Source organism: Thalassophryne amazonica, chromosome 15 (assembly GCF_902500255.1).
Source record: "Thalassophryne amazonica chromosome 15, fThaAma1.1, whole genome shotgun sequence".
NCBI classification, from domain to species: Eukaryota; Metazoa; Chordata; class Actinopteri; order Batrachoidiformes; family Batrachoididae; genus Thalassophryne; species Thalassophryne amazonica.
In genome coordinates this window covers 66909704-66935351 of record NC_047117.1, presented here as the reverse complement: position 1 = coordinate 66935351, position 25648 = coordinate 66909704, and the positions used below count along the sequence as shown (strand labels likewise).

At 41.6% G+C, this 25648-nt stretch overlaps 1 protein-coding gene across 1 annotated transcript; it reads right to left on the bottom strand.

The window, feature by feature from the left end:
- Positions 1 to 16: 16 nt before the first annotated feature.
- On the bottom strand, positions 17 to 25116 carry LOC117526615 (myosin phosphatase Rho-interacting protein-like). Its single transcript, XM_034188671.1, has 18 exons — positions 24985 to 25116; positions 21065 to 21258; positions 19446 to 19606; positions 18140 to 19266; positions 17910 to 18049; positions 16032 to 16185; positions 15885 to 15962; positions 13167 to 13199; positions 11888 to 11956; positions 11663 to 11752; positions 11455 to 11549; positions 9196 to 9844; positions 8820 to 9054; positions 6834 to 6927; positions 6566 to 6725; positions 6336 to 6449; positions 409 to 495; positions 17 to 302 (listed from the first exon to the last, which is right to left on the bottom strand). Exons 1-18 carry the CDS (start codon positions 25114 to 25116, stop codon positions 156 to 158), a joined length of 3759 nt encoding a protein of 1252 aa, XP_034044562.1. The 3' UTR covers positions 17 to 155.
- Positions 25117 to 25648: the final 532 nt, after the last annotated feature.

The following is a 25648-nucleotide window of genomic DNA, read 5'->3' as shown; positions in this document are numbered from 1 at the left end:
TTTAACAGAAGCACTCTGTCATGGTGGTTTCACTTCAGTTAGTAAGAGCTGTTATTTATTACTGTACATTTTATTGTAGAATGCTGGTCACATTATGTTGTCTTATATCTCAAATTGGCAAATCTGGCTTCCTTCAGCTGTCTTCATCGTGGCCCTCAGGTCTTCCTCGCGCCCTCCTGTAGTGCGGCGTTGGCCAGTCTCAAAAGCTCATTTAGGGAGCCCGTCTCCAACTGGCTTCGACTCGTCACGTCACTCAGCTCTACGTAGGCCTTCTTGTAACGTTCATAACCTGCCTGTTTCTCCTAGGAGGAGGTTTCGACAAAGAAGGTATGTTAAGGTATTGGGCAGGAAAGTATTGTTTGCCAAGTTAAAAAAAACCCTAGTATTTAATTTTTGTAGGAGCAGTACCTTAATAAGAGATTGAACTTCACTCTGTAGACAGCTGATTTCTTTCTTCAGATACTGTACTTCATGTTCTTTTGCTCTCAGCAGGGTCTAAAACATGACAAAAGGTGACGACGTCTCATTAAATTAGACTTGGAAGTTTTACTTATAAATATGAGCCTATCAGGTTTAGCAGGGTTACTGAAAAAAATGATACCATTAATTTAGCAAAATTGATGTAGGGTAATTTCATGTCAATTTTAGGAATTTTTATTTTTTTGTATTTCTTGTATTTAAAATGGCATAAACAAATTAAAATGTGTGAAATTCCAAGTGTTACAATACTTTTGGAGGGCACAGTATCCTAACCTTATGATGAGTACAAAATGAGTGTGGTGTTATTACCTTTTTAAGAATGTTTAATTTTCACTGTTTCCTCACTTTGTGTCAAATCATAGTCATCGTATACAACCCCTGGCAAAAATTATGGAATCACCGGCCTCGGAGGATGTTCATTCAGTTGTTTAATTTTGTAGAAAAAAAGCAAATCACAGACATGACACAAAACTAAAGTCATTTCAAATGGCAACTTTCTGGCTTTAAGAAACACTATAAGAAATCAGGAAAAAAAAATTGTGGCAGTCAGTAACGGCTACTTTTTTAGACCAAGCAGAGGGGAAAAAAAAATAAGGAATCACTCAATTCTGAGGAAAAAATTATGGAATCATGAAAAACAAAAGAATGCTTCAACACATCACTAGTATTATGTTGCACCACCTCTGGCTTTTATAACAGCTTGCAGTCTCTGAGGCATGGACTTAATGAGTGACAAACAGTACTCTTCATCAATCTGGCTCCAACTTTCTCTGATTGCTGTTGCCAGATCAGTTTTGCAGGTTGCAGCCTTGTCGTGGACCATTTTCTTCAACTTCCACCAAAGATTTTCAATTGGATTAAGATCCGGACTATTTGCAGGCCATGACATTGACCCTATGTGTCTTTTTGCAAGGAATGTTTTTGCTCTATGGCAAGATGCATTATCATTTTGAAAAATGATTTCATCATCCCCAAACATCCTTTCAATTGATGGGATAAGAAGAGTGTCCAAAATATCAACGTAAACTTGTGCATTTATTGATGATGTAATGACAGCCATCTCCCCAGTGCCTTTACCTGACATGCAGCCCCATATCATCAATGACTGTGGAAATTTACATGTTCTCTTCAGGCAGTCATCTTTATAAATCTCATTGGAACGGCACCAAACAAAAGTTCCAGCATCATCACCTTGCCCAATGCAGATTCGAGATTCATCACTGAATATGACTTTCATCCAGTCGTCCACAGTCCACGATTGCTTTTCCTTAGCCCATTGTAACCTTGTTTTTTTCTGTTTAGGTGTTAATGATGGCTTTCGTTTAGCTTTTCTGTATGTAAATCCTATTTCCTTTAGGCGGTTTCTTACAGTTCGGTCACAGACGTTGACTCCAGTTTCCTCCCATTCGTTCCTCATTTGTTTTGTTGTGCATTTTCGATTTTTGAGACATATTGCTTTAAGTTTTCTGTCTTGACGCTTTTATGTCTTCCTTGGTCTATCAGTATGTTTGCCTTTAACAACCTTCCTATGTTGTTTGTATTTGGTCCAGAGTTTAGACACAGCTGACTGTGAACAACCAACATCTTTTGCAACATTGCGTGATGATTTACCCTCTTTTAAGAGTTTGATAATCCTCTCCTTTGTTTCAATTGACATCTCTCATGTTGGAGCCATGATTCATGTCAGTCCACTTGGTGCAACAGCTCTCCAAGGTGTGATCACTCCTTTTTAGATACAGACTAATGAGCAGATCTGATTTGATGCAGGTGTTAGTTTTGGGGATGAAAATTTACAGGGTGATTCCATAATTTTTTCCTCAGAATTGAGTGAGTCCATTTTTTTTTTTCTCCTCTGCTTGGTCTAAAAAAAGTAACCGTTACTGACTGCCACAATTTTTTTCCTGATTTAGTAAACACAAAGCCCAATTAATGTTGATATTACAACCTCTGGCAAAAATTATGGAAACACTGGCCTCGGTCGATGTTCATTCAGTTGTTTAATTTTGTAGAAAAAAAGCAAATCACAGACATGACACAAAACTAAAGTCATTTCAAATGGCAACTTTCTGGCTTTAAGAAACACTAAGAAATCAGGAAAAAAAATTGTGGCAGTCAGTAACTGTTACTTTTTTAGATCAAGCAGAGGGAAAAAAAATATGGAATCACTCAATTCTGAGGAATAAATTATGGAATCACCCTGTAAATTTTCATCTCCAAAACTAACACCTGCATCAAATCAGATCTGCTCGTTAGTCTGCATCTAAAAAGGAGTGATCACACCTTGGAGAGCTGTTGCACCAAGTGGACTGACATGAATCCTGGCTCCAACACGAGAGATGTCAATTGAAACAAAGGAGAGGATTATCAAACTCTTAAAAGGGGGTAAATCATCACACAATGTTGCAAAACATGTTGGTTGTTCACAGTCAGCTGTGTCTAAACTCTGGACCAAATACAAACAACATGGGAAGGTTGTTAAAGGCAAACATACTGGTTGACCAAGGAAGACATCAAAGTGTCAAGACAGAAAACTTAAAGCAATATGTCTCAAAAATCAAAAATGCACAACAAAACAAATGAGGAACGAATGGGAGGAAACTGGAGTCAACGTCTGTGACCGAACTGTAAGAAACCACCTAAAGGAAATAGGATTTACATACAGAAAAGCTAAACGAAAGCCATCATTAACACCTAAACAGAAAAAAACAAGGTTACAATGGGCTAAGGAAAAGCAATCGTGGACTGTGGATGACTGGATGAAGGTCATATTCAGTGATGAATCTCAAATGCATTGGGCAAGGTTATGATGCTGGAACTTTTGTTTGGTGCTGTTCCAGTGAGATTTATAAAGATGACTGCCTGAAGAGAACATGTAAATTTCCACAGTCATTGATGATATGGGGCTGCATGTCAGATAAAGGCACTGGGGAGATGGCTGTCATTACATCATCAATAAGTGCACAAGTTTACGTTGATATTTTGGACACTTTTCTTATCCCATCAATTGAAAGGATGTTTGGGGATGATGAAATCATTTCTCAAGATGATAATGCATCTTGCCATAGAGCAAAAACTGTGAAAACATTCCTTGCAAAAAGACACATAGGGTCAATGTCATTGCCTACAAGTAGTCTGGATCTTAATCCAATTGAAAATCTTTGGTGGAAGTTGAAGAAAATGGTCCATGACAAGGCTCCAACTTGCAAAGCTGATCTGGCAACAGCAATCAGACAAAGTTGGAGCCAGACTGATGAAGAGTACTGTTTGTCACTCATTAAGTCCATGCCTCAGAGACTGCAAGATGTTATAAAAGCCAGAGGTGGTGCAACAAAATACTAGTGATGTGTTGGAGCGTTTTTGTTTTTCATGATTCCATAATTTTTTCCTCAGAATTGAGTGATTCCATATTTTTTTTTTTCCCTCTGCTTGGTCTAAAAAAGTAACCGTTACTGACTGCCACAATTTTTTTTTCCTGATTTCTTATAGTGTTTCTTAAAGCCAGGAAGTTGCCATTTGAAATGACTTTAGTTTTGTGTCATGTCTGTGATCTGCTTTTCTTCTACAAAATTAAACAACTGAAGGAACATCCTCCAAGGCCGGTGATTCCATAATTTTTGCCAGGGGTTGTATAAAAACAGGATGCTGACATTTTTCAAGGGTGGTAATAAATTATGCAGAGTTTCTATAATGTTTAGGAATGACGTGTGAGTCCAGAATGTACATCCATTGTTCACTGTTGTTACATAATATCCGTATTTTGTCCGATCAGTTTCGTTTTGGTGGCATTCATCCTTGACCCAAATACATAAGCATACAAAACGGCAAATGTCAGCTTTCCTCAGTTTCTCTGTGTTCGAAGGTACACATACATGTACACACAGAGGCCACTTCACTTTTAAGATGATTTGGCACCCCCTGCTCAAGTGGTGTGTGAGTCCAGAATTTCTCAACATCCCTTGTTCATGGTTGTTAGCTAATATCTCTAATTTTGCTTATATATATATATATTAGTCCTATCAACATTCTGTTTTGGCAGTTCATCCTTGACCCAAAATACATAAACATACCAAATGGCAAGTGTCAGCTCTCCCCAGTTTCTCTGTGATCAAAGCCGTACGTACTCGTGACGTATGCGTACATAAAGGCCACTTAGCTGATAATATATAGCTGTTGGCTGCTTTAATTTCTCGTGAAATTATAAAAAAAAAAAAAAAAGTGATGTGTGACCTTTGACAGCAGATTTGAAGGCTTCTAAGAAATCATACTTTTAAATGCAGGGGTTAATATTTTATATATCGTATTTTCTGGAGTATGTCACTTTTTATTATTATTTATTTATTACTAGTTTGGGATATCTTGCAAAATATATTCTGGTACGATTTATATACCAAACAATCACACGTTCAGTAGCAATAATAATATCATTGTTCTTTCCCAGTAATCAAACCACTAAACAAAATAAACTCTAATAATAAAAGAAAAAGTGCCAAAAAAAATTCCCCTTAACAATGCAGAAGAATCCCTAAGAAGCAATACAGGCAAATGGTGTCCTCCTTTCTCCCCGTTGGATGTGCCAGGAAGACTGAGGGAGAAGACCAGGGTGCGTCTTCACCAGATGCCCGAACCACCTCCAAGGGCAGATCCAGGGTTTTATGAAGGGGGTGGAGGTGGATTTGTGAACAAGTCTGGTGTGATTTTTGAATATTTTGAAGTTTTAGGTGCCATTTCATGCATTTTGGTGCATATTTCACCACAAAATACAGCCAGAGAGAGAATATACTTTATAACCTGTTTTGTAATAATTTGAATTTGTATTGTACAATCTTGAATGTGATTCTATGATATTATGATGACAAATGGAGAACATTTGAAATGTCTGTGGCTAAAGAAGTAAACACCCTTGCAACACCTTGCTGAATCGTGGTCTGGTATAAATGTATCGAGCTGAGTCACTTGTTGCTGAACAGAGGGTTCAGAAACCGCATTCGGCGCGGATACTTTGTGTTGTACCTCATAATGGCATCGTAGTCAAGTCCAATGTCCTTGTCTATGCCCCCCCCCCCCCCCCCAATCTACCACCAACCTCAGCTGACTCCTTTTGATGTGAAAAAGCGGTGGCTCTACTCAGAGTTAGCTGGATGTTTTCACAAATACTGTGTGGGTGGATGTCTTAGAAATACTACTGTATTTGTGTATCTCAAATATATTTATATTTTAAACCCCAGTGTAAATTCTACAGTGACAAATTTGTGTATATACACAAAGACATACACAAACATTGGGAGCTAATGTTTGCAAGTATTTGGACATTGCAGGCAGAAAGGAAGGAAGCAAGGCAGGATGAAAGTCCATAAGTATTTGGACAATGTGGGTGCATTTAGGTCTATAAGTACCTACTCCATAATCTTACATTGCATATTAAACAACATAGGTGGTGAACATACATAAATATAACCTCAAGTAAGTATGAGATGATCAGTGGGAGGTGCTGGACTACTGAAAAGGAATGACTTGAGAACTATTCTCTAATTCAAGCAGCAGATGGCAGTATTTGGAGCAGAATGTGGACAGTCACAGATGCACAACAGAAATGGGGACACTTGGAAAAAATAGAGGTGACAAAGTGACTACAGGGTGCCATTATTAAAAATGCTACACAGCATATACAGTAGTTTTACGGGGAAAAAGTAGGTTAAAGAGCCGGCTGCAGAACATCCACAGGATGTTGTTGGTGGACTGAAGTCAGTGTTGCATAACTTTTGCTTGTGGAGAGAATATCTATTATTTGTCTGCACAGGCTCGTACGCAGACTATAATTTATTTACACTTGTATCACGTCGTGTTACCGTCAGTACCTCAAGCTGTGATGCAGGGCGTGCCATGTTTTCAGGAGATACCACATCTGATCTCTGCCCCGTGATGAAATAGCGCATACGACTGACCTCTTCAGCCAGTCTGGCCTTCAGCTCCTGTAAACAAGGTTAAATTTTGACTGTACTTATGGGGTGGTAAGATCACGTGAACAGCTGCTGGCGTTATGTTCCGTTTTATTTGGATGTTCTTGTTCTTGTGTCGGCACACTAACGTGGTTCTCTCTTTGCAGTTGCTCCAGCTCTCTCTCCTTGTGGCCCAGCTCGCTCAGCCTGCTTATGCTGCTCTGCTCAGTGCGGCTCAGCTCCAGACATGTCTGGGAATAACGTTCTGACAGTGAGTCCAACTCGCTGTGTAAAACGTCTGCCTGCGGCCTGGAACATGGGAATCCACAAGTTAAGCACCGTCATGCAAAGGATTGTGGTTTCACGTAGAGTATCGTTGTCTTAAGCCGTTACAGCATGACCAAAGCAGTGCCGTACCTTCTTGGTGAAGCGTCCTCTTGTGGTGCACTTCTAGTCAATCTCCTTATCTTCTCCAGCTCCTCTCTGTGAGCTGCTTTTAGCACCTCCACAGCTATAAACGAGCACACGAGAAGGTCAAGAAACCACCGATCAGGACATGTGCAGTGTGGATCTGTACAGTATTGTAATGTGCTAAAGGAATCACTGTATACATTGACATGGAAAAGTTTGGGCAACCTTCAACTTTGTCACATCTAAAAAAAAAAAAAATGACCAACCAGGACTCAAGGATTAGCAGCAACACTTCATAAATCACTTGCAAGGAAATAGCCTACTTTACATGGGCCGGCCTGATCAAGACCAGACATGTCCCACTGTGACAACATTCTTATTTAAATAAATTTACAGTGCCCTCCAAAAGTATTGGAACACTCAGTTCACATATTATGCCATTTCAAATACAAAAAATAAAAAATTCTAAAATCTTCATTAAACTCAATACAAATATCTACAGCTTGATATAAATTAATTAAAAATATAAAACCCAAGATGATGGGTTGCATAAGTAATAGAACTCTTTGGTATAATACCTGTAAATAATCATTTTTATTGCCAGTTTTCTTTACACAAGTCAGGGGATGGATACATGAACATTTCCAAGTCACTGAATATGTCTTGGGCTTTATTTCCATCAATTATGAAGAAATACAAACAGTATGGCACTCTATGGTAAATCTGCATGGAGGAGACAGCTCTCTAAAACTGAGTGACTGTGCAAGAAGAAGAAGAGAGAGGAAAGCCACCAAGACACTCAGAAAACCAGAAGTTATAGGCTTCTGTGGCTGTGATTGGAGAAATTGTGCACAGTGCACATTTTGCATTTTGTACTACCAGTTATACAGCTTCATGATGATGTGGTATAGGGGAGGACCTGAAAGTTCAGATTCAATTGATTAGAAGGTACATCTGAGGTTCAAGCCTAGATTTGGTGTTTAGGTGAAAGAAAATCCTCCTCAATACCTCCTCTTCATGAAGATTTATAACAAGTGATGCAAAAGTTGTGGGGAGGAGCTCTTCAGGAAAACCATCTGGTTGCAACCACCACCGTTTTGGACCTTCGTGGCACCACCCTTTAGTCACTTTTATGAAGATACTGATAGACGTTTAATGTATTCACTCACTGATTGGCTCCTTTGTGAGTACACTTAGCCTGATCACAGGAGCTGCGTGGCCTCAATTCTGTGCAAAACTACACCACTTTATTCCTGACTAACCATGTTGTGTATTTGGCCATGTTTAATCCATACTGGCTCCAAATTGTTTGCGTTAACAGGTAGGACATTGAGTTTGGCATTTCAAGGTCACCCAAAGTCAATTCTCATAGTGTTTCACTGTAACCATTATGTTTCTAATCAAGTCATTGAAATATCCATTTGAAGATGCTGCAATTCTCTTTGGGAGTGACGAGGATGGAAAGGATTAGGAATGAACATATCAGAGGGACGGTTTGGAGACAAAGTCAGAGAGGCGAGATTGAGATGGTTTGGATATGTGCAGAGGAGGGACCCAGGTTATATAGGGAGAAGGATGCTGAGGATGGAGCCACCAGGCAGAAGGAGAAGAGGGAGGCCAAAGAGGAGGTTTATGGATGTGCTGAGGGAGGACACGCAGGTGGTTGGTGTGACAGGAAGATACAGAGGACAGGGTGAGATGGAAATCATTGATATGCTGTTGTGACGGGGAGCAGCCGAAAGAAGATTGAAACATCCACATTTAAAGTGAGTTTGACCTTTCAAGGTAACCCAAGGCCAAAGGTCATGTGACCAATAGAAAGGTGATATTACTTCATATTGGTGTCTCATAATTATCGCAGGTGTATCTGTGATTAGTCAATCAAATTAGCCGTCCTAAAAGAGTCTGACTTTTTAAGGTCAAAGATCCTTGCAGGATTTGCGTCAAACTGCTCTTGATGTGCTACATCAGGGCCCCACATTACTTTATTACCTTTAGCAGCTGCCTGGCTCTCTTCCTGTAGCATCTTGTCTCGCTTCTTCTCCAACTCCCTGATCTCCCTTGCGTGTTTGTCCTGCAGCTCCTGCATGGCTTTCTGGTGAGCCGCCTCCAAGGCTTCTAGTTTGGCCCGACACGGGGCCCTGGGGCCACATGGGCTGTCCACCTCAATCCCCATGGCTGCACGCTCTTTCTTAATACTCTCCACCTGCTTTCTAAGAGACAGGGCCTAGGAGGTGTGGAAAGGAGGAAAACGCATGGATGAGGGGAATGAGGAAAGTGGCTGAAGAGATGATGAAGTTGGGTTTGTTGTGACTCTATGCCTTGTATTGGACACCCGGTGTCATTTTTTTGTTCCTTTTTTACTTACCTCCTTTTGAAGCACTTCAGCTGTATGTGACTGAACAATCTGGGAACCATTCACAGATGGAAGAGGCACATTCAAGCTTAATACATCAGTTTGGGAAGGTGTGGTAGAATGGTCGGCCTCTTCATGACTTGACTGATTGGTCTGGTTGCTGATAGGAGATTGGGGCACCTGTGGCGTGTTTGAATGGGAAGCCTGGGCGCCAATGAGAGACTGTGCAGTCATGTCCCTAAATGATAGCCTCTCAAATTCTGCCCATTTCCTGCTGACCTCCGAGTCCACGCTTCCAGTTACAGGCATGGGTACGTTCCCGCTTTTCAGCTCCATAGAGTCCCACCTGCTGCTCATTTCATTGAAGGGGATCCCCTCCTCAAACCACTTGTTCCTCTCCTCCAATCGCTTTGCTTGCTCACGGTCCCAGCCCTCCCCTTCCTCTCTCTGACTGGCTGGAGATAAGTCAGAGGTCCTGGCATCCAGGTCCGGGTCTGCAGATGAAGATCGGCAGTGAGAATTTGTCGGTGCGTTTGCAGATTTGGTGGATGCAGGAGTATTTTCATAACCGGAGTCCTTGCTGTCGAAGTGAGTCGGAGGTTGGCATGACAATGGCCTCCAAGAGCGAGGGTTCACTTTCTCGCTGCTGGTGTCTGATTGGCTGAGGACAGAATCAAAGGAAAGACTAGAAGATAGTGTTACACATTAGAAGAAAGATAATAGATTGGCTGTATTATAGACAGACCACCCAACCACACTGTCTGCATTTAGGCTTTCAGAAATCATATATGTAGAACACCATTTTTTTTTCAAATCTATGAATTATGTTTTATTCTTTTGATTATGTTAATGGATTTATCATCATTAAATTAAACAAAATATTATATTAACAACGATTATAGTGTTCCAACTTAAAGGCTCTTCTAAGGTCTTTGCTCACATATTGTTGTCTGTGGACATAACGTGTTTATTTTGGAAGGTTTATAATGTCTTAGGTTAATATTCGTTCTTTTTGTGTTCCTTATATTCAGTTCAGTTTTTATAGATTCAACTCCTTTTACTTAGCTTTATATTCAGCTATTTTTTTTTTTAAAGATTCAGTTCATTTTTTTAAAGATTCAGTTCAGTTTTCAAAATTCAGTTAGCTTTATACTGTTAGCATTATATTCAGTTTTTTAAAGTTCCTTTTTCAGTTTTCAGTTCCTTTTTCAAAATTCCATTAGCATTACAGTTAGCTTTATACTGTTAGCATTACATTATAACATTTATTTTAAGGATTCAGTTCATTTCTTTAATATTAGCTTTATACTCCGTATGCCCATAATCAGTTTGTTTTATGTTCTGTTATATTCAGTTTTTAGGTTCAGTTCATTTTTAAGATTCAGTTAGCTTTTCATTTAGGTCTATACTTTGTTGGCTTTGTTGGTATTCAGTTACTTCCCAAGAGTCACTTTCTTCTTCTTCTTCTTCTTTTTTTTTTATTATTATTAATTTAGATATTCAGTCTGTTTTATACTATGTTCACTTTATATGCAATTTGTTCATATTCAAGGGGCCAGTGCCCTTGTTTCCCAAATGAAAGGTTCCCAGTTCAAGACCACCTGTGGCCATTTCCCATGTACAATCCCAATACCAATGGAGTTGAGATGTTGAAAACCCTGCCTGCCTGTCTGTCTGCCTGTCTGTCTGTTGACCTTGTCCTCCCAGGTCCTTTTGCTAAATTTCTACTGAACTTGGCCCAGCAGGAGTCGCTGTGCAGTTGAAGTCAGGAAACTTCACTTCCCCAATGCCAAAAGACACTCTTGCGACAGTCACTAGGGCACATGGGCTTTAGCCTGGTAGTTAGAGGGTCTGCCTCCTGCCACGTGGATTCCAGAATTGCCCCGCAAGGTCAGCCAAAGGTCAAACATTTGGGTGAAAGTCAATTTTACTGGGGTCAAATGTCAGATTGTCATACCCCATACTGTCTTCATGCCCATTACCTCGTATATTTGATTATAGTATTGCGCCTGTCAAATAACACCATATTTGAGTCCCGTAGTTTTTGGACTATAAGTCGCAGCAGAGAATAAGTCGCTAAAACATGCATCACAAAGGGTGGGGACATAGTCGCACCACAAGAATTTAATAAAAACGTTCTGTAACAATCTGGAAAGATTATTCAGTGATAGACTATCTTAAAGAACATAGGTTAAATTTATTAACCGGAATTATAATCTGAAAAATACGGTGCATATATACATCTGACTCCCAGTGCAAAGACTAACTCACTACGAGTTGTTCTGGATGGCTTGCTTCAGTAACTTCACCCAGTTTCGGCGTATTCTGGAGGTCATTGCAGAGAGAGTGAACACTGCCCTCTTTGTCTGCAAGAGATCAAAGATGCACAGTGTTAAACAGGAAGCACCCACACGTGTGACATGCAAAAATAGGAAGTCTTACGGTCCAGTGCAGAAGCACAAGTACAGCTACTACAAACCTGGATCTGGAATCCATAGTTCTTCTTGACATCACAGTCTGATACATTCACACAGGATGTCAAGTCAATCTCTCCATCCAGATCATCAGACTGCAACACAGCAAGAAGTGCATGAAGTTAGTCAAGTCAAATGTGTCATGAAGCTATTAAATCAAAAAAACTGTCAATGAAGAATAAAACGTTCACAGAGAATCTTTCCAGGAAAAGCTAAAGAATAGGTCTGACCTCATCAGCCTCTGAGTCTCTGTAGTACCTCAGCGATGTATCGCAGAGAACAAACCAGTGCTTCTGCCACTGCAAAACACAATCTCATCTAAATGATCAATGTACTTCCTTTCATGGACTGCATTAAAATAACCTGAGCTAAAGCACGTTTACTGTTGTACATACTGCTTTAAAAAAAAAGTCTTGCAGTTGGTCTTCTTTGACTTTAAAAATAATGTCCAGTGTGATTATTTGTTACAACAGTAAGAACAGAAAGTAAGAATAATGTATTTATTTAATGATGCTACCCCCAAGGATTTTTTTCAAGTGGACATTTTATCCAAACAAAACTAATAAGGTTCCACCAGTGAAGGAAACCTACAGGGTTCCACCACTGCTGGATCCTTATGGGGTTCCACCAGTGCTGCATCCTTATGGGGTTCCACCAGTGAAGGAAACCTACAGGGTTCCACCAGTGCTGCATCCTTATGTGGTTCCACCAGTGAAGGAAACCTACAGGGTTCCACCACTGCTGGATCCTTATGGGGTTCCACCAGTGCTGCATCCTTATGTGGTTCCACCAGTGAAGGAAACCTACAGGGTTACACCCTTGCTGGATCCTTATGGGGTTACACCAGTGCCGGATCCTCATGGAGTTCCACCAGTGCCGGATCCTTATGGGGTTCCAGCAGTGCTGCATCCTTTTGGGGTCCCACCAGTGCTGCATCCTTTTGGGGTCCCACCAGTGCTGCATCCTTTTGGGGTTCCACCACTGCTGCATCCTTTTGGGGTTCCACCACTGCTGGATCCTTTTAGGGTTCCACCACTGCTGGATCCTTATGGAGTTCCACCAGTGCTGCATCCTTATGTGGTTCCACCAGTGAAGGAAACCTACAGGATTCCACCACTGCTGGATCCTTATGGTGTTCCAACACTGTGGGATCCTTATGGGGTTCCACCAGTACTGCATCCTTGTGGGGTTCCACCACTGCTGGACCCTTATGGGGTTCCACCAGTGAAGGAAACCTACAGGGTTCCACCACTGCTGGATCCTTATGTGGTTCCACCAGTGGGATGGATTACCAGGCTGATAAATTATCATGGTAAAGGAGAAGTGCTCAGGAACATAGATTTTTTTTTTAACTCATTTGGGAACAAAATTCAAAGACTGCAAACTTTTCTGTGTAAATAAAAGACGTCTAAGGTCTTTTACTTAAAAGCATGAAAAAATGAGAATGGAAAAAAATGTTTCATTTATATTTTTGTTGAGTTAAACTAAGAGGAAAAAACGATGACTTACGTTTCCGTGCTCATCCAGTCTGGATATCCATCCCTTAAAACAAGATGATCTGCAATTACAGCATTAGAAGGAAATTATTATAATTATAATTATTTGAAGATGGTACTTTCTTTCACTGATGAAGTTGCAGGAAACAACTCATTCTGAGCAGATGAGATGAATTAATTTTGAATGATAAAGGAGTAAACAGAAGAAATACATTCCAAAATTAGAACTCAGCAAGGCAGGAAACTAATCTTGTCAAGCTCATCCTAAAATTTGTTCAGTCTAATTGTAAACAAAAGCTAAAACAGGAACAGGAAGAGAAAAGGAGGAAGTGATGAGGCATCATCATACAACGCACTTACCATGCAACATGACGTGTCCACCATGTACATGATGCGACAGGGGAGGGGGGAAAAAAAAACAGAAAATGCATGATGTGATGTGAAAACAGGTCACTGAAAATCTGGATTGAGCCAATTATGTTTGGTGTAGGTTTGCAAACTACAGGCTGTGGTGTAGCATTGCTGCACGTGAGTCTCTGCAGTGAAGTAGTAAACTTTTTAATGCATCATGTTCCTGCTCGTTTGTTATTCTCTGTACATCGGCCCGGCAGTTTTAGGCATGACTCTGCAGTGCTGAGACTGCAGCACACAAAGACGGGAAGCATCCTAGAATCTATTAATAAAGATGATAAATCAAATGAACATGCTGCCCTGAAATCTACAGTGAAAAGTAATGACTTTCTTTAAAAAAAAAAAAGTTGGGGAAAGAAGAAAAAACAGAAGCAAAAGAGCTGAAACAAAAATCACAGTACTATTTTAGAATGGACAAGTGAGTGACCCATTTGCTCCAAACACACAGGGTTTATGTAGGAGTGATTGTAAAAATGGTTAATTTTCAAAAGCTGGCTCTTTTGGCTCAGTTCAGTTAAAAATCATTATTCACAGACTAGCACCTCCTTATTTAGCTGACCTAGTCAAGCTCTACGTACCGACCCGGGTTTTGCATTCTCAGGGCGCAGGTCTACTTTGTGTCCGTAGGGTGAATAAAAAGTCTGCGGGCCACAGAGGTTTCTCTTATCATGCCCCTGTTCTGTGGAATGATCTCCCTGCATCAATAAAGCAGTCAGATTCTGTAGAGACTTTCAAGTTCAGACTTAAGACACATTTATTCTCCCTTTCATATGGCTAGCATACTGGCATAGTATGGTACTATGCTTCCTACCCTTTTAAATTAATTTTATTAGTAAATAGAGCAGGTCTCAGCCTGAGCTTTATCTAAAGTCTGGGTCTGTTAGTGAAGCTTAGGGCTAGTGGCCAGCGATCACATTAGTGTTTCTTCTACTTTCCTGTTGCTTAATGCTGATGAATTGTTAACTTAAGTGTAGTTTTTCTGGCTGACTGATTTTGTTTTGTTTTTCTCTCTGATTCTGTTTTCTTTTTCTCTCTGTCCGAGATGCGGATGGATCCACATGCTGGATTGGATTATTTCTGTGGCGGACGCAGAATGGACTCCGCTGTAGGAACAGATCCAATGAGTGGCTCGATGACACCCCCCCCCCTCCCCCCAGCGGTGGACTGGTTGCCTGCATGGACTCTCATCAATTGTTGTTGTGTTGTCTTCTGTATTGTAAACCTTTTTGGTAGAAAGGTGTAAGCAGTGGGTCACCCCTTTGAGTCTGGTCTGCTTGAGGTTTCTTCCTCAATATTATCAGAGGGAGTTTTTCCTTACCACTGTTGCCCGTGTGCTTGCTCTAGAGGTTGGTTAGGTTAGACCTTACTCGTGTGACGGGCCTTGAGGCAGCTATGTTGTCATCTGGCGGCACTATATAAACTAAATAAAATCATTCAGTTGGGTCTTTCTTTGTTGACAATTCTTGGTTATTTCAACTCTGCAGGCTCATGAGTTTCTACTCCACATCCACCAAGAAAGGTCAAGTTTTTGTTCTGGAATGTCTGTGGCCACTATGCCTCAAAAAGCTACAGGAAGGGTTCGCATGTAATTTAATGATGAAGTCAAACTTATTTCGAGGAAGATTTTTTTTTCTTTTTGATTTTAAAGCAAATGTGAGTCCAGGATCATTTATTATTTATTATGCATGATCCAATCCTGTTAGTTTTTGTATTAGTTATAGTTTGGTGAAACAGTGCGCCTATTGACACTTCAGCACAGTTAATCGTTAAAGCCACAGTAGCCCACGGGGGGGGGGACCAACACCATGGACGTAGCATTTCCAAAGTTTTGTAATCACTGTTTCTCAACAAAATGGCAATATATGAATATGAAAGGTTACCTTCTCCAGAACTACATGAGCCTAAGCACAACATTGTGAGCCAAAGATAATTTTCAAGTCCATCTCTGTAATTTGACAGTAGTCTATCAGAGGAGTGGACTGATGGGCCGATGGCCTTGTTAGTTTTTGCTTAGCGATGTCAATAGCCACGATTTCCCATTTTACATGGCAGGCAGAGATCCAGCCTGTTGACGTGCCTTGATTGGCTCATGATTCGAATCTCTTTCACGGTTCTTGTTCACAGCTCACTTTATCATAAGTTCATTCAGCAGCAATGTGATTGGCTGTCCAGTACAAGTCCCTGTCATTGCATGCCTTAATTCTTGCATTCACTGCTTTTTGTTTAGTTACACACGAATGCACGAAAACATTTTTGATTAGTCTGTCTGGAATGATACGTCGTTATTATCAAGATGCATAAAGTTATAGAACCCACTCACCTGTGTCCGCGAGTGTTCAGAAGGAGTATTTCCCTTCACTTTTGAAGATCTGTGCTTTCCACTTTGACTGCCTGAACTCTGATCAAATAAACAGAAAGAATTACAAGTCACTGGATCAGTGTGGATGGAACCTGTCAGCGATTATACCTGTGTTTGAAGAGACGCCGTCGACTGTCTTCGAGATAACCGTCCACTTTCGGCATCACGGCATTTCTCTCGTCTGTCCCTCCCTCTTTCTCTGCCCCGGCCTCTTTCATCTGACTCAAACTTTGAGCTGGAGAGATCTGTTTCATCTTGATACCTTAATGGGGTCATAGTATGCATATTTTGAGTAAAACAACTTAAGTCCACAAAAGATACTATAAACACACATACAAAATCAGTGTCCAAGAAATAACCTGTTTCTAGGCCTGTTGTTTTAAATGGAATAGAGATGCTGTCACACATGACAGAATGGGCGTGACAATCACCAACTACTCACTGGGCATGGCCTACAGAAGTCCATCTCTTCACTTTTGTGACATATATAATAAAAATGTCAGACTAAGTTTGAGATTGTTATTTATTGTTGTTGAATGGTTGAGTATTGACACATGCAGTCAGAGAATTGCACGATAACTACATGTAACTACAAAAAATATGCAAACTGATTTTTCCCAATATAACCATTTCACCCAGCAAAAAGCAGTGTGCAAAGCAGAAAGCAAAGCAATACGCAAAGCAGCCAGCAATGCAATGCACAAAGGAGTGAAAAAAGCAGCATACAATGTAACAAGCAAAGCGGCATCTAATGCAGCGTGCAATGCAGCGTGCAATGCAGTGAGCAAAGTAAGCATGCAATGGTGTGAGCAAAGCAGTGAGCAAAGCATTGTGCACTGCGTGCAATGCAGTGAGCAAAGCAGTGTGTAAAGAAGCATGCAATGAAGCCTGTAAAGCAGCAAGCAAAGCAGCCCGTACAGTGAGCAATGCACTGAGCAAAGCAATGTACACTCAAGCAATGTGCAAAGCAGTGTGTAATGAAGCATGCAATGGAGCCAGCAATGCAGCGTGCAGTGATAATTTACAACTCAATCAAACGTCATATTTGTGCGCAGCACAGATGTTTATTAACTAAGAGGTGCCATCTGTGTGCCCATGTGCGTGTTACTCTTAAATGGGTTGTGGTCAGAAACAGTGTTAGCACCTTACTATCAGGAGGTAGCAGAAAGTGATTTCACCCTAGTTCGGCAAAAGCCTTGTATTGATATGTCACAGTATGCAGATATGCCTTATATAGGCGAGTTCACAACGTGCATACACTCTGGTTATACAAACAGCAAAGCTCAATTGAAAACAACAGTTATACAAAATGAAAGTAAATACGACTCATACAAAACACATTACTGCTTCACTCCATCACTTCAGGAAGTTTGGTGACTGCTTTCCACTTGCGCACTTTGATATACTGCACACAGAACCATGCACTGGCCACAAAACCTCTGATTCTAGTCTGGCTTTGAAAAAGCAGTTCACCAAATTTGACCGCACCCCTGACTAGTTTAATTGATGTTATGTCCCAAACACTCCCATAGCTAAATAGCTGGCTAAAACTCATATTAAATGCTGGGTACAACCCCAAATTGGAGATTGACACACCACAAATGCTGTTGTGTTATGTTTTAGACAAACACTTTTACATAAGTTCTGAAATCACATTTTCCTCATCTGGTCATAAATGAAGCAGGTGTTTACCATTAGATCATAAAATGTTCCATCTTTCATGTTCTTTTAGTAGTCACCAAACGTCCATTAAAGAAAGTATTATGTTGATACGAGTAGTTTCTGTTGTCATTATGATTTAAACAGAGTAAACACAGTTTGACAATAAATGGCTTCACCCAACCACAAGCCATGAGTGAAAACTTTTTGTGTTATCATTCATACTCTCTGAAAATGGCTGAAAAAAAAAAAAATTCTGTCAGGGTATGTAAACTTTTGAGCACAAGTGTATGCTGCACCTTGATACCAAGAGGTACCATACCAGACCTGTATGTCCTGAGCCTCTGGTCCCTACACGGACTTGGACTCTGGTTTCTCCTCCTCAGCCCTGGATATTCTTCCTCTGGCTCCAAGTGAATTTTTGGAATATCAGCCAGGATAATGTAGTCTTCCATGGTCATAAACACCTCAGATGTAAGTAAAAAAAAAAAATTATACAATCAGCACATTAGACGTTGACACAACCTTTTAGCTAGGCACAAAAAACCCTGATATACCTCCTCAACGTCTGCTGAACTCTTCTTTTCTTCAGAGGTCAATAAGGCATCCATACCTCGCCTCTGGATGCTTCTGCTTCGGTCACAGCTGATGTCATCATTCACAACACTGCCCCTATCTGTTTCCATGGTGGTAACATGGGACATTGCACCACCCAGGACTTGGGATTCTATGCCCCGCCTTGACATGGAAGAACCACGTGAAGGTGGGAGGCTTAGTACAGAATGCGAGGAGCCTTGCCAGGAGCCTTGAGAAGGACTCAGTCTGTTATCTTTGGTGTACGTCTCCCTTTGCGGGGTGTGGATGTATGTGTCGTAGCCATTCCTGGATGGCGAGCCATTATGGCTGTTACGAGAATGAGTATTGGTTGAACTGTTGACAGCAGTTCCATTTTGAGGAGATCGCTGACGTTCCTCATATGAGTTTTCTGAGACATCATGATGTGAAATAGATTCCAAATTCTTGTACAGTTTTTCAGAGTCTAAACTATGTTTGTTTGATGCTTGAGAAGGACGCCTGGATGCTCTGCTGGCTACTTTTTGGGCATCAAATTCACCATTCTGTAAATAAAAAGAGTCTGTGGTCCTGTTGGAAGGACTGATCCTCGAGGGTGAGACAACTCGAGATACGGCAGATCCCCTTCTGCGTGATGGACTAGTCCTACCAGATGTTTGCCGAGAAGGACTATGGGAAGGGGTGCAATGAGATGATGCATGAGACTTATTCCTGGAGATGGAGCTCCGTCGCTGGGTTCCCAAAGGGGAGTCAGTGAACTTGTATTGGTCTTGGCTGTTTGGGCTCACAGAGCTGTGGCGTGTTGGAGAGTTGCTCTGTGACTCAGTCCCCCTTCTAAAGTTGGAGTGGTACGTGTACCTCTGCGGGGATTCACTTCTCCAAATTTCTTGCATATACGTTTCAGTGTTCCTCCTTTGTGAGGGTACGCCAAGGTTGACATTCCTGTAGGGGACGCACGCTTTGGGCTCAGGAATGATATTACTGGGGAGAGGATGTCCTCTTTCATAGTAATGAAATGGCCGTTTGTTGACCTCCTCTATCTGCTGCTCACTATTAGCCCTTCGGCCTGGAGAAAAGTAACCACTCTCTTGTTTCTTGTCTCCTGTGGACTCTGAAAATGGTACAAGACTTTGAACATTGTCTTAATATGTAGCCTGTAGGTCCTATGGGGTACGTATTCATGATTCATGTTCTCCTGCAGGGCTGATATTCTCCTACACTGTAGGAGAACATGAACGAAAGCTCAAATTTACAGCTAATAGATGTATATGTATGTTATCTGTGACTGACCTGAGGCCTGGCGGGACCTGTCCCTTCCCCTCCTTTCATCCATCCAGGAATTTTCACTGTGGGGAGAAGAGTCCAAACGGGTCATATCTCTTTGAGGCTCACTGCGCCTCTCTGAGCTGAGTGATACACTCCTCTGTCGGCAGGCCTGGTGATTTGGAGAGCTGGAGGACACAAACACAAGAATTATTGTTTTTATTTCACAGGCTGACAAACAGGTTACCCCCATCGCACCAGAGGCCGAATGCCGGCCGATTGAAAGTTCGACCCACATTTGGGAGGTGTCAAGGTGCATTCCTGGCCATTGGACAGCAGTCTGAGCGCAGTTCAAACAGTCGGGCACAGGCATGCGGCCGACCTGAATGTTTTGCTCATGTTCAAAACAGTCAGGGCACGGTCGAAGTTGAAAAATATCGAACGGCGGTTGACGTGCCATCTGACCGCAGTCTGGCTGCAGTCTAAACATTCGGATGGCATGAAAAGGCATTCATGACATTCAGATCGCGTTCAGGGGGACGTTCGGCACGTTTCCGCCACATTGATCGCTGGCCAAATGTCCTGAATGTGCCTGAATGCACCACGAGTGCACCTCGATTGCACCTCGAGTGCTACTGTATTATTTTCTGCCAAATCGCAATCAGACCACAATCGTACGGCTTGTAATGCATTCTTATTGTTCTCACTGCCGTCTGGCAGCTGTCCAGGTACTCTTACAGTGTTCCACCTACAGTTGTACTGTGTTCGGAAGCCCATGAGCACCGCATGTGCATGTACAGTCTGGGCGGGTCGGAACACAGTCTGGGTATTCCCATGTGCTCCGCAATTCCTATTCCCTCCCATGAATATTGTTTTTTGTTTTGTTGTTTTTTTTTACATTCCGCCTGATTTGGTGTGGCTCGTGCTCATTCGTACGAAGTGTGATGGGGCCTATAGGCTGTAGCAACATGTGTCCGTCTGTCTATCTGCACTCTGAACTCAATGTCAAATGAAATAAAGGCCAACCTTGACTTGTGTAGGACATGTGTACTGAAAATTGCAGGAGAAGGAATATTATTGTGGAGCAGAGTGTGGGATCTGTGCAGGGCCCATGGGTCCCCCATTTTCCAACCCTGCACCTGCAAGAGGCCATCTGGTGTCTCACTAATCTCATTGAACTGAGCTTGAGGATCTTGCACTCTGCTCTATAAAAGTATTGTTTCTCCTGCAATTACCCGTACGCACATGCACTACACAAGTCAATGTGAATGACGCCCTCCTCCCACGGGAGGCCTAAGGTTAACCTGTGCAATGTTTCAGATGCTTTCATAGAAATAAATGATGTGGGTCAGCATTTCAGCACAATACATCCAGTTTCAGATGCCATATGATTTTTGTGCATTTAAATGAGAATAATGCAATAATTTCCTTCTTCCTAATAATGTAATCGGTGCTGCCAAAACCTGCCTATGATGCAGCATTGATAATAATTGTCCTATAAAGCAGATTTTTTTCAACATTTTGTTTATCAAACTGAATTCTAAAAAATAGCTAATGCAAAATGATTTTTGACATATTTTGCACAAAATGAATAGTTGTGCATTTAATTAAAAAAAAAAAGTTGTGAAATTGGGCTACAGGATCACCTGGATTGTGTGTCAGCGTTGCAGATATTGAGTTCCCTGTTTGGACTCAGAGAGTGAACCAGAGTCCACTCGTAGGTCCAAAGCCTGCTGAGGTCATCACTGCTGATACTGGAGGTCTCCACGGACAGAGTGGGTTCATCATCAAGTTCATCATCACCAACATCATCGCCGTTATCACCATCATCATCTGCATGCTGGTTTAAGGACATAAACATTAATCACTGTGTAGAAATAGATCAGGAATATTATAAAGGAGATTATGAAGAACATCATAGATAGAAGCTAATACTTTAAGTTTTGATATTGATTAAACAAAACCTTTGGATGCCTCAGCAGTCTTTACCACAAGAACAGATGGACACACCTTGATTATTGGTGTATTTCAAGGACAAACAACACAATAAATGTATACTTCATTTGAATATTAAAACACTTTTAGTTACTTACTGTGACAGCTGACGGTTCTTCAGCCACATCTGCGTTCAAATCATTCAGCAAGTCTACTCCTGTGCTCCTGTCCCTCCTTCAGCTAGTTTAGCTAATACATTTAGACTGCAAACACAGGACGTAACTTAACCTTGTCTCTGGCTCTGCTCATCATTATTTCATTGCTCTAGTACTTTAACATTACCAGAGCTGCCCACTAACTTCTTTCTCATCTTTTTCTTCAGCCCTCCTCAGCTCTTGTGCTCATTGGTAGAGAAAAATTTGACTTGTTTCATGTTACAATGCAGTGAGTGCATACATTTTTCAATCTAAAATGGCATATCATATGTTCACATCAAAATAAAGTTCTAACCTTACTAAAAACAAACTTTTTCAGGATGTTCAGGAGTATGATGACTCAGTTTTGTGTGAGGGTACGTGTCCCAGTGGTGTGTAGGCTGTATCAGATTACATCCTATTCCCCAAGGATTGTAATGAGCTGTAATTTATTAATGATTCAGAATCAAATGCCACAGTGCTTTATTGTCCTTCTCCCACCTCCACTGTAATTTCACTTGGCAATTATGTTCTAAGTTCACATCATCACCTTAGCCTGCAGGAGATCATTTGCCTTCTCTGTAATTATGGCACAATGTTTTGGTAGGACTGTAGTCAGTTTATCATGAGTATGTGAGATGGTGCAGCATATTATATGAGGACAGTGTGACAGCTGTGAGGTAGTATGTGATAGCAATGATAAGATCCAAGGTGGAGGTTCGATCTTATCAAGGATGGGCTTGGAGTCCTTTCTTGTTTGTAATGTGAAAGACAGGTTGATGGATAAGATTAGACAAGAACCATGGACTATTATTTTTGTGGATTACATTGCGATCTGTTGTGGGAGTACGGAGATGGTTGCTGCAACACAGAGAAGGTGGAAACAGAGTACATGCGCATCAATGAGAGGGTTAAACGTAATTGAGAGGATGGTAGAGAAGTGACAAAGTGCACAGGCAGGGTGGAGTGGGTGGAGAAGAGTGGTAGGACTACTTGGTGATAAAAGAATCTGCAAAAGGCAAAGTTTACAAGACAGTACTGACAATAACTATGTTGTGTGGCGTAGAGGGGGTAACACTAGTAAAAAAAGGCAGTAGACAGAACTGGAGGTGACAGAGGTGGAGATGCTGCAATTTTCCCTGGGAGTGAATGGCGATGGGACAGGATTAGGAATGAGTATGTCAGAGCAAACTGCATAGGTAGACAATGTTAGGGCCCCTTCACACATAACACGATTGAAGCCGACTAGCGCATGAATGAGGAATTGCGTGCCACTCATGAAAAATTTTAGCCACCTCAAACACCTTGTACATCTGTCACCACAACCATTCACGCACACCAACAGCCGAAAGACAGCAAGTGTCCTGCGAGTGCCCATTCGACCCCTCTCTCGGCAGTTGTCGGCCAAATCCCAGGTGCCACACACAAGATTAGAGTGCAGATGAACCACATTCGACCTGTCTGTGAAAATTGTCTAAGTGCGACATGAGTGTGAGGCGTTAACAAACCACACACATGGGTGTGACTGTGCGGAAAACACACACACACACAAATGGCTTGTGTAGTGTGTCGTTGTCATCCCCCCAACACACACACACACACACACACACACACCACACACCACACACACACACACACACACACACACACCACACACACACACACACACACACACACCATGAATCCAGCATTGTCAGCTATGGCTGAGGGTCCCGGATTCTGGTTGCTGTCCAGTGCAGTGTGCAGCTTGAACAGCTGACCGCTGTGTACTGCAACTCAGCTGGTGAACACACAATGCACATGTGTGGACGGGTGCTCATGCCCTCACGACATGCTGATAATTACGTACACACACGATAACATCTGTACAGTCACACCCATGTGTGTTGCTTGTAATGCCACACTCGTGTTGCAATTTCACAGACAACTCGAATGTGGTCATCTGCACTCTAATCACACGTGTGGCACCTGGAATTTGGCTGACAATGCCAGCCGACTGAGGTCACTTCCACCGTGTAAATTGTAGTTTACATGACAGACAGAGTGGAGATTAAATCAATCAAATACGGGTAAATGCGTGAGCTCATTCATGTGTGATCTCTTTGTTCATATGCTTTGCTGTGGACATACAGTGCCTGTCACTGATTGCCGACTGTCAGCTGGACCTGACTGTGCACGCAAGGTGTTACATTAAAAAACACAGACATCAGACAGATGCAGGACAAAAAAATAATAATACATGCATAAAATTAAAATCACAGAAGGAACAGAGAGTGAGCCTTTTTTTGTGAGCTGACGAGGTCCACAGACAAATGGGCGTGTCCCTGTGACCTGCAGCTGTTCAGATATCTGTGCTCGCAAGTCACACCTGGAGAACACCTGTATTGGCTTGAAGAATATGACCTCTTATAACTTCACTGTGAAGCGCAGATGTCAGCATGCTGTCCTGGAAATAAATTAAAACACATATCGCCTGTCAGCTGACCACCGCATCAGCGCACCGCAACTTTGGACGCTACCGTGAGGCGCGTGTAACTGCAGGATTTCCCCACATAATAATTAAAACACATATTACATTTGCAACACGGTCATCAGCGGATCACTGTGCGCTGGACACACCATGCCGGCTGATGTCTTCATGAGACGAGCGCATCAGGTCATTCATGTAAAACAAAAGGGAGAACAGTAATCCATGTCATTTCATTACTTCCTGGTGTATGTCTAGGCAGAGGCTAGTCCGCTCTTTACAACCGGAATTAAGTATTATAAATTGGTGTTGTTTGTTTTTTTTAGTTTTTGTTCCGCTGCTGTGTGCGCGACTTTCTCACTGTGTTCGTGCACGCAAACACGAGTGTGCACAAAACCATCGCCGCAGTATCGTGCATGCCTGTCTGACCGTGTTTCCCTCCTGACAGCAGGTGGAATGTTTCGTTTTTTTGTTCGCGGATTTTCGGCCGGTTTCTGCTTCTTTTGCCCAATTTCATGTTATGTGTGAAGGGGCCCTTAAAGATGTACTCTAAGACTGAGATGTTGGTGCATGTGCATGGTGTGCCCTCATTGAGTACTACTACTACTACTACTACTAGTAATACTACTACTCGCGATTGATCTGCTGTGACGACCCCTAACGGGAACAGCCAAAAGAAAAAGAAGAAGCGCATGTGCATGGGATATATGGGGAGAAGGATGCTGAGGATGGAGAAAAAGGAGGTTTATGGATGTGAGGGAAGACATGCAGGTGTTTGGTGTAATGAAGAAGATTGTGGAGGACAAGGTGAGATAAGGCGAATAAAAAGATATAACAAAATGGTCATGATCACATGGCAGTATAATCTTAGTTGTTATTATGCATGCGAGGCAACACACAGGACAAGAAAAAGTTTTATTTTCAAATTTTAAGAAATGACCCATCTACGACCAAAAGTAATGGTACTTACCTGTTGTCGTTGGGTAGCAGTGACAGTGCCATTGATGTGCATGTGATCAGGCCTTAGGCAGGAACCACAACGTGAAGGGTCAAATGGATTTGGTTGGAACTGACAGCAGTAATAGTCTGGCTGTGGCGCCATGTTTTGTTCTGTTCCTCTTAGCGTTTGGCTGGATATTGGCGCTTTGGCACAAATCCTAAGTTGTAGGCTAACAAGCTGTAGAGACAGTTTATGAGCATAATTTCAACTAAAATCAACACATTAAAATTATTACCGGACATAATTATGTGTGTGACAGATTAATGGGCAATTTCTGACAAATTGCATAATAAACTAGAACAATATCAATAAAAGTAAAATACAAAGACTTTTAAAATTCTACAAATACAGTTTGTGTCTTTGTGTGACTAGCAATGGGTTATCTCCTTAGAACAGTCTGTGAATGCACTTACTCAATATCTTGTTGACTGAAACCCAAACCACCATTGATGGGATAACTTTACCCCTATCAGCATAGACTCACCACAACCAAGTGACGCAACATAAGTCATCTCAAAGTCAACAAGCAAGCATTTAAATGTTGAAGGCAAGAAAATCTACCTTAGTCGACTCCAAAAGTCTTCAATTTTTTTTAAGTTGAAACAGAGTCCCAGAAATCGAGGAAGGTTCATGC

Bases quoted from the DNA above. Each gene is read 5' to 3' on its own strand.
- LOC117526615 (XM_034188671.1), bottom strand. From the start codon at position 25,116: ATGGCGCCACAGCCAGACTATTACTGCTGTCAGTTCCAACCAAATCCA. The intron at 11,550-11,662 runs GTTTGTAGTAGC...GATCTCTTGCAG, and splicing joins ACTATGGATTCCAGATCCAG to ACAAAGAGGGCAGTGTTCAC. The intron at 9,845-11,454 runs GTGAGTTAGTCT...TTCTGTCCTCAG, and splicing joins GCCATCCAGAACAACTCGTA to CCAATCAGACACCAGCAGCG.